At 40.1% G+C, this 8560-nt stretch overlaps 2 protein-coding genes across 2 annotated transcripts; both read right to left on the reverse strand.

The window, feature by feature from the left end:
* Window positions 1–251: 251 nt before the first annotated feature.
* Window positions 252–1190, reverse strand: LOC147712976 (olfactory receptor 10A2-like). Its single transcript, XM_086919759.1, has one exon. It carries the CDS (start codon window positions 1131–1133, stop codon window positions 252–254), a length of 882 nt encoding a protein of 293 aa, XP_086775885.1. The 5' UTR covers window positions 1134–1190.
* A 5957-nt stretch (window positions 1191–7147) lies between these two features.
* LOC147712977 (olfactory receptor 10A2-like) lies at window positions 7148–8086 on the reverse strand. The gene has a single exon (XM_086919760.1). The coding sequence runs from the start codon at window positions 8027–8029 to the stop codon at window positions 7148–7150; it is 882 nt and encodes a 293-aa protein (XP_086775886.1). The 5' UTR covers window positions 8030–8086.
* Window positions 8087–8560: the final 474 nt, after the last annotated feature.

An 8560-nucleotide genomic window follows, 5' to 3' on the forward strand; every position in this document is an offset into this window, starting at 1 on the left:
GACCTGCACATCCAATCATCCAGCCATTCTCTGTATAAAGTATTGTTCACTAATGTGCACCAGGTTACCCATAGTATATTACATAAAGGAAGAATTTAAAAGTTCGGGAGCACTTTCTATCAGAGAAGATGTATCTTATGGTTTGATTGTAAAATAAGCCAAAGTACATTCTTGTAGCACTTTCATCTCAATTGAACATTCTTTCATTTGAGGAATTTCCTTAGGATGTTCTTGGACTTAGCCATATTCATTTAGTCTCTCATTGACATAGACACAATTTTCATTAGGGATGCTTGTACTTCTTGATTCCTTAGACTGTAGATGAGAGGGTTCATCATTGGTGTGAGAATACTATAAAGCAAAGCAAGAAGTTTGTCTCTCTCAGGTGAGTGGCTGGACTTTGGCCTTAAGTATGTGAATGTTCCTGCACCATAGAACATAATAACAGATGTTAGATGGGATGAGCAGGTGGAGAAAGCTTTATATCTCCCGAATATTGACTGGATCCTGAGGATGGAGATGAGGATTTGAACATAAGATATGAGGACCAACATAAATGGAATGACTGCAAACAAAACAGTGCAGGTCCAGAAGAAAACTTCATTGTTGAATGTATTTGTACAGGCCAGTCTTAAAACTGATGGAATGTCACAAAAGAAATGGTTTATTATATTAAATTCACAATATGGCAGACTAAAAATATATCCTGTCTGTGCAAGAGATTCGAAGAAACCACTGATAAAAGAAACAGCAGTTAAGGAATGACACATATCTTTGGTCATGATGGTGGGGTACCTCAAAGGGATACAGATAGCCACATATCTGTCATAAGCCATGAACGCTAAAAGAAAACACTCAGTAACCCCAATTGAGAAAAAGAAATACATTTGGACCGCACACCCTACAAATGAAATATATTTGTCCCCTAGGAAAAATATCATCAGCAGTTTGGGAAGAGTGACTGATGAGTAACAGATCTCTAAAAATGAAAGGTTCCTGAGGAAGAGGTACATAGTGGTTTGTAGGAGAGGGTCAACGGTCACCAGGAGAATAATTATTGAATTCCAGATTATTGTCAGGAGGTAGATGCAGAGAAACAGTGCAGAAAGCCATCCCTGGTGTGCAGTGGACATGTCAGAGAAGCCAACCAAAATGAACAGATTTAATGATGACTGGGTGTAATTGCTTGCAGATATATACGTCATCATCTGCAAAGAGATACAAAGTACAGATTATAATTTGAAAAAAGTATTCAAAATGTCATCATAGTATGCTGATCCAGTTTTGACTGAAAGCAGAAAGCATGATGCAGTCTAAAAATCAGGAAAATGTTTCATCATAATTTCTGCAGCGCCTTCTTTCACGCACTTGACTGCGAAATGCAATAGTGCACCTTATTTGCGCTTTTGGCAGAAGTGCCAAGCTGGTAAATATTGAATCTGATTTGTTATGAGCGAACTTCAATTCATTTTTGCAGTGAGGTAGCCCTCTTGTTACAGCATTGCAGACAAACCATCAGAATCCTGCTTAAGAAGAATTTATAAAGATCGTTTACATATGCTGACAAAATTATCAGCTGAGTATGAGAATGCTGGTGATTTATTACCCCAGTTTAAAGATGGAGCCGGCGAGTGACACATTTTGATGAAAGGAAGCATGCACCACATTCAGTCTAATGCCTGCCTAGGGAATGGCTACACTTTAGCAACATTGTGTAGCAGTCGGAAGATGTGCCCTTAGTTATGATAATTTTTCATTGTCCTCAGGGATAAAGGGAGAAAATTACACTTTTGGTAATCATGATAAGAAGTACCTAGAAAGACCCCTACTCTTGTACCATTCCATGTATTTATATTACATTGATTTGAATGAAGAAACTCGAGACCTTTTGTCGATTGGAGAAAGGTGTTTTGCTTTTTAGAAAAAAATAACAAATTATTTGGTTGAGCTACTGAGATTTCCAGAAGCAGGCAACTGATTGACCATGGGTTAACGAGATATTAAATTGTAAAAGTGGTAGTCACAGTCTGCTCGGAAAACTACATAAGACATTTCAGGGGGATTTATTGAATGAACAAACACTCCTGTGGTTCTTGATGATGTTCTAAACTATTTAAATATTTTCATAGTTTACATATGTATTCAATGAATAGATTTCTATGCACCCAAGTTAGGGACAGGATTATTATGAACTGCTATGCATTTATTAATTGGCCTTGCAGGAATTTTCCCACCCGTTCTGAATATCTCTTACTAGACACTCCATAGCTGACCCATTATGCTACTGTAAGAACAGTGCGAGGTTCCCTGAAGTTTAATCAGAAGGTGGCATTCGGGCACATTTCGCTGCTTGCCCTAATATTAAGTGTAAAGTAGCTCTGCCACGTGGCTGTTGGAGTGGTTTTTCAAGAACTCCACGCTGCAAGCAGAGGCGGCAGCACTCTGTGAACTCTGCCAGTAGAGCAGAATATTTCACCCACCCCTAATTGCTGGATGGTGAGAATGTGAGACCTTCCCCAATATTAAGCCAACATCTTTTTATGTTCATCTCACAAGTTAAATTAATAAACCTAGGCTCAAATATGCAGACAGTCTAAACATAAGGAGAGGTATGGAAAATATTTAGCAGTATAAATAAAGAACAACAAAATGCCTAAAATCTAAAAAGGGGAGCCAAATTGAAGTTATAACATTTAAGGGTAAAAAGGGTAAAAAGGGTAAAGCAAAAGTAAAGTGCCAATCAGAAGCCTCTGTTCACCGTTGAAAGGACCTATGCATGACTTCAGGCCAACAGCAATGGAAGGGGTCTGGAACCACAAGTCAGTTACATTCTGACTTACTCTTTGAAATGGAGGTCCTTTTGCAAGGCAAGACTGAAGACTGTATCTCGCCAACTCTCCTTAAAGTTCTATAGCCATTGCATGAGGATCCAATGAAGCTATTGGTTTTGGTAGGAAACCTTTCATATTTTATGATTGCTGGAACTCTGTCACCAGGCAGATACTCAAACATGATGGATATACCATCCTCCTTATAACAAGTGCGTGATATTCTACAGCTCTTGTAGAAAAGTGAGTCAAACATCCGTCATATTTGTAAAGGTGTACCAGACTCACATTTAAATCAAGCCCGTAGTCGACAAAAATCTTCCATGTTTCCAAAGAAGTCCTCTTGAAATTGGACACCTTTGATGCAAAGTCCTGCTTAAGCTCTGGAGGTCTTGAAAGTTATTTTTTTTTAAACTTTTCAGACTTTGTAGAATAACTCCTTATGTTCACATTTCAGGCCCACAGAAGCCCAGGGACAGTACTCACCCTACAGGGCTTACTCTAGGCTAGGTCACCAGTAGGGTCTAGTCACCATCCAGTTGTAACTAGCAAAGTAGTCAGTTTAGGAAAAAGGCATCTCGCAGCTTGTTGTGCCCTTGCTGCCAACTAACTGTTGTAATCCACTTTACAGTCCTAGGAACAAGTGGGAGCAGATTCAATAGCCATTCGGGGAGGGTGCCTCGAGGACACTTCCTAACCAATGAGAAAAAGAGTTCCTAGGGAACCCCTTTAGTCTTTTGCAGTGCAGCCTATCTCACAGTGTACTATTCTCAGAAAAATCTATCTTGGTAACACCCTTCTGCCACTGGAAGTTTCTGATGTCCCAGTTAGGTTATATTCAGGGAAATAGGCAGTCTCCTCCTGCTCACTAATGCCATAATGGTTCTGTGACCAGCTCGTCCTCCCTTCGTACTGGTGCCAAGCTGACTATAGGTGGCCCAGAAAACAAAGGCTTCCCTAACGCAAGTTTACCTTTACACTTCACTGTGAAAAGGCAGGCTTCACCCTGGTGAATCTGAAGTCAATAAAGTTCCTCAAAGATCACAAGCTGTCCTTCATGAGCATATAGAAGCGACATACTTCACACAAAAATCTTAAACCAATGTTTCTGTTTTGGAGCAGTTTCCACACCTCATTAAGTGGAAGCACTGACAGAGGCTACCTGCTGGAAGGATAATGCTAATCAGCTAACCAGATTCTGTCAGGAGAATGCTAATTAGCCAACCAGAGTTTCTTTGAGAGTTTTTTTTCTAAATATTTATAAAAAATCAAATTTTACCAGAAAACTGAGGGGCATATTATCAAGGGGGTTTATCTCCGCTTTTTTGGCTTTAAAAGCCAAGAAAGCGGAGATAAAATTATCTCCCTATTACCTAGCTGTCGCTAACACCAGTTAGCGACAGCTAGTAGGAGATAGCGACCATCTTGAGCCCCGCTTTGCATGTCAGTGAAATTTATCACTAATGACATGCAAAGTGGGCGTGCCAAGATGTTAGCGACTGGAAACAGTCACTAACATCGCCATCTCCTATTACCAACTTTTGGAGATATTCGCGCTAAGCGCGATTATCTCCAAAATCTAACACCTGCCCCGGAGCAGTTCTTAGCCATGTTATCCAATGGTAGGTGGATAACATGGCTAAGAGCATTAGCTCGGTAATGCATGAATATCGCTGACTTTTCAGCGATATTCATACATTTCGGCCAATTTTTATCGCTTAGGAGATAAACCTTGATAATAGCAAGGTTCCTAAGCGATAAAAATCGCCGCAGCTCGGCGATAAAAATATTGCCGCTAAGCCAACTTAGCGATAATTATCGCTAGTTGTTGGTAATATGCCCCTGAATTTTTATTAAGTAATTAAAATAGCGATTGAATCATTTTGGTAGTTTTTACCAAAGCTGACCTTGCAGAAATAGTATTTTATTTTGAATTTGCGTTTTGTCTCACATTACATCCACAGCCTTTTTTTGTGTAAATAGCTTTAGGAGGATAGGCAGATGCCAACACTAAATTCTTACACATACTGCTTTTAATTACTAGACACCATTGCTTGTGGGATAAAAGTCCTGCTTAGGGATAAAATATTTAAAAGTTCAGTTCTTTACTGTCAAAAAAAAGTTTGCATGCAGGTTTAAAAGTTGCAACAGTCAGGCTACACATGTTTTTCCTTGGTACGCTATTGGATGGCACAATGGCCCACATGCATCAAAGCAAAAAGCAGTCGCAAACGGACAGATTCTCAGAATCTACCCCTTTGCGACCGGTATTTTTGCATTTGGGATGCATCATCCCAAATGCAAAAATCACAATTTAAGTAATCTCTAAATTGCGATTACTTATATTGCGATTGCATTTAAGGTATCTCAAATTGAGATGCCTTAAATGCAATGCATTAAAGTAAAAAAATTACTGATTTCGCTAATGGTGGAGTAAATTACGATGAAGTTGAGCATGTATGCCCCACTTAGCGAGCTGTTCTGATTTGCCCAGTACCACTTGTTGGGTCACCATGAGTATCAGCCTGGAGCCTTATGAATCTGAACTATTCTAGGTCTTCTGTGTTTGTTCCAGAGAGGATAAATGTTTGAAAAGGCAAAGGATGTTTCTCCTGTTCAGGATGTCGTGCTGTCTGGTGATCTGGCATATCAGTGTAAGAACCACTTCGTTGTGGAGTCTAAGGTTGAAACGTCTACTGTTCCATGGGCCTGGACTACCAAGCTTGGCACTGGGTTTATGCTAGGTGGACGATTTGAAGTGTTTCCTACTTGGTTGCCAATTTTCTATCCTTGTGTACTCGGTGCTTTTGTCTTCACCTCTGTACTTGGCTAGGGTTGGGATAGGTCATCTGTGTGCAGCAGTAAAGTAGCTGTCACTGCCATGGTGGTTGTGCCCAACATTGTGGGACATATTCCCACCACTATTTTATGCTCTGAAGGAAAGCTTGGATGGCAGGCATCATGGGGATTTTTACAACAGTATGTCTTGGTGATTTTGTCTACTGTTACTTGTCTCCCCTGTTGAGCCTGATGGTGCATCTTGCCCCCCAGCTGGCCTGTAAATATTGGATAAAGCTGTACATTTTTGAGGTTGCTTTGTGTGAGGGAGTTATGGTTGTCTCCATTTTATTTTGGTCCTTTTGAGTTGTTTCCTCAGCTTTTTTTTGCTCTCCTTGGTGGGGGGGGGGTGCATCCAGCCTTACGGCTGCACACTTGGGGCGCCAAGATCTTGAGTGATTGTTATTGGCATGTTGCTTTCCCTGTTGTTGACCCTGTGTTTGCCAGAAGTGTTGTCAGCCCTTTGCAAGGGCTCCTTGACCTTTGTACATGAATGTGCTTATCTCTGTCTAATACCTTTGGGCCTGGTGGGACTACCTCCTTCTCGCTTGCAGAAAAGTGATTGTTTGGGGCTGCCTGACCATTTGTTATAGTGGATGTCAGTGTGTCCCTTCTTGCTCAGCCTAGCTCTACTATGTTCCCTAGGACCTCTGGAAGAGAAGCCCATTTGTCGATGAGTGTTGAGCAAGAGCATGCACCAGGGTTGGTGTCAAAGTTCTGAACAAGCTTATTTTCCAGGTCTTTCACTCTGGTGCTGAAGTTTACTAGGCGGGGTGCAATTGATTGCAGGAGGTCTATTTGGGCCTCCATCTTTGATGATTGCCACAATAATGCTCTGCTGATGTAACTTTTTATTTCATTTGTGGACATTGTTTCTGGGTCTTCATTAACTTTGTCATTCGATAAATGGCAATCCACCTGGGAGTCCCATGTAAACTCTAAAAACCCCATCAGTTTTGGGGTTAACTCCAGGGTTCTTGGACAGTTCACTCTTTTGGGTGTTGGGGCTCCTAAACTTTGTTTCCTGAAATTTGTATGTGAATTATTTATATAAATAATTGACTAAGAATTGAGCCTTTAAAATGCAAGGGTCAGTTGAACCGTATAGTGGTATCCCTATTTAAACTGATCAGATCCAACTCCTGAAAAAACACAAAAATACAGCCAGCTAATTCAGGGAATTCTCTTTAGATTGGCTCCAACTACTTGTGACCTACCGCCCAGAAACCTGACCTGCACATCCAATCATCCAGCCATTCTCTGTATAAAGTATTGTTCACTAACGTGCACCAGGTTACCCATAGTATATTACATAAAGGAAGAAATTAAAAGTTCGGGAGCACTTTCTATCAGAGAAGATGTATCTTATGGTTTGATTGTAAAATAAGCCAAAGTACATTCTTGTAGCACTTTCATCTCAATTGAAAATTCTTTCATGTGAGGAATTTCCTTAGGATGTTCTTGGACTTAGCCATATTCATTTAGTCTCTCATTGACATAGACACAATTTTCATTAGGGATGCTTGTACTTCTTGATTCCTTAGACTGTAGATGAGAGGGTTCATCATTGGTGTGAGAATACTATAAAGCAAAGCAAGAAGTTTGTCTCTCTCAGGTGAGTGGCTGGACTTTGGCCTTAAGTATGTGAATGTTCCTGCACCATAGAACATAATAACAGATGTTAGATGGGATGAGCAGGTGGAGAAAGCTTTATATCTCCCGAATATTGACTGGATCCTGAGGATGGAGATGAGGATTTGAACATAAGATATGAGGACCAACATAAATGGAATGACTGCAAACAAAACAGTGCAGGTCCAGAAGAAAACTTCATTGTTGAATGTATTTGTACAGGCCAGTCTTAAAACTGATGGAATGTCACAAAAGAAATGGTTTATTATATTAAATTCACAATATGGCAGACTAAAAATATATCCTGTCTGTGCAAGAGATTCGAAGAAACCACTGATAAAAGAAACAGCAGTTAAGGAATGACACATATCTTTGGTCATGATGGTGGGGTACCTCAAAGGGATACAGATAGCCACATATCTGTCATAAGCCATGAACGCTAAAAGAAAACACTCAGTAACCCCAATTGAGAAAAAGAAATACATTTGGACCGCACACCCTACAAATGAAATATATTTGTCCCCTAGGAAAAATATCATCAGCAGTTTGGGAAGAGTGACTGATGAGTAACAGATCTCTAAAAATGAAAGGTTCCTGAGGAAGAGGTACATAGTGGTTTGTAGGAGAGGGTCAACGGTCACCAGGAGAATAATTATTGAATTCCAGATTATTGTCAGGAGGTAGATGCAGAGAAACAGTGCAGAAAGCCATCCCTGGTGTGCAGTGGACATGTCAGAGAAGCCAACCAAAATGAACAGATTTAATGATGACTGGGTGTAATTGCTTGCAGATATATACGTCATCATCTGCAAAGAGATACAAAGTACAGATTATAATTTGAAAAAAGTATTCAAAATGTCATCATAGTATGCTGATCCAGTTTTGACTGAAAGCAGAAAGCATGATGCAGTCTAAAAATCAGGAAAATGTTTCATCATAATTTCTGCAGCGCCTTCTTTCACGCACTTGACTGCGAAATGCAATAGTGCACCTTATTTGCGCTTTTGGCAGAAGTGCCAAGCTGGTAAATATTGAATCTGATTTGTTATGAGCGAACTTCAATTCATTTTTGCAGTGAGGTAGCCCTCTTGTTACAGCATTGCAGACAAACCATCAGAATCCTGCTTAAGAAGAATTTATAAAGATCGTTTACATATGCTGACAAAATTATCAGCTGAGTATGAGAATGCTGGTGATTTATTACCCCAGTTTAAAGATGGAGCCGGCGAGTGACACATTTTGATGAAAGGAAGCATGCACCA

This window comes from Lissotriton vulgaris, chromosome 5, assembly GCF_964263255.1.
Source record: "Lissotriton vulgaris chromosome 5, aLisVul1.2, whole genome shotgun sequence".
Lineage (NCBI taxonomy): Eukaryota > Metazoa > Chordata > Amphibia > Caudata > Salamandridae > Lissotriton > Lissotriton vulgaris.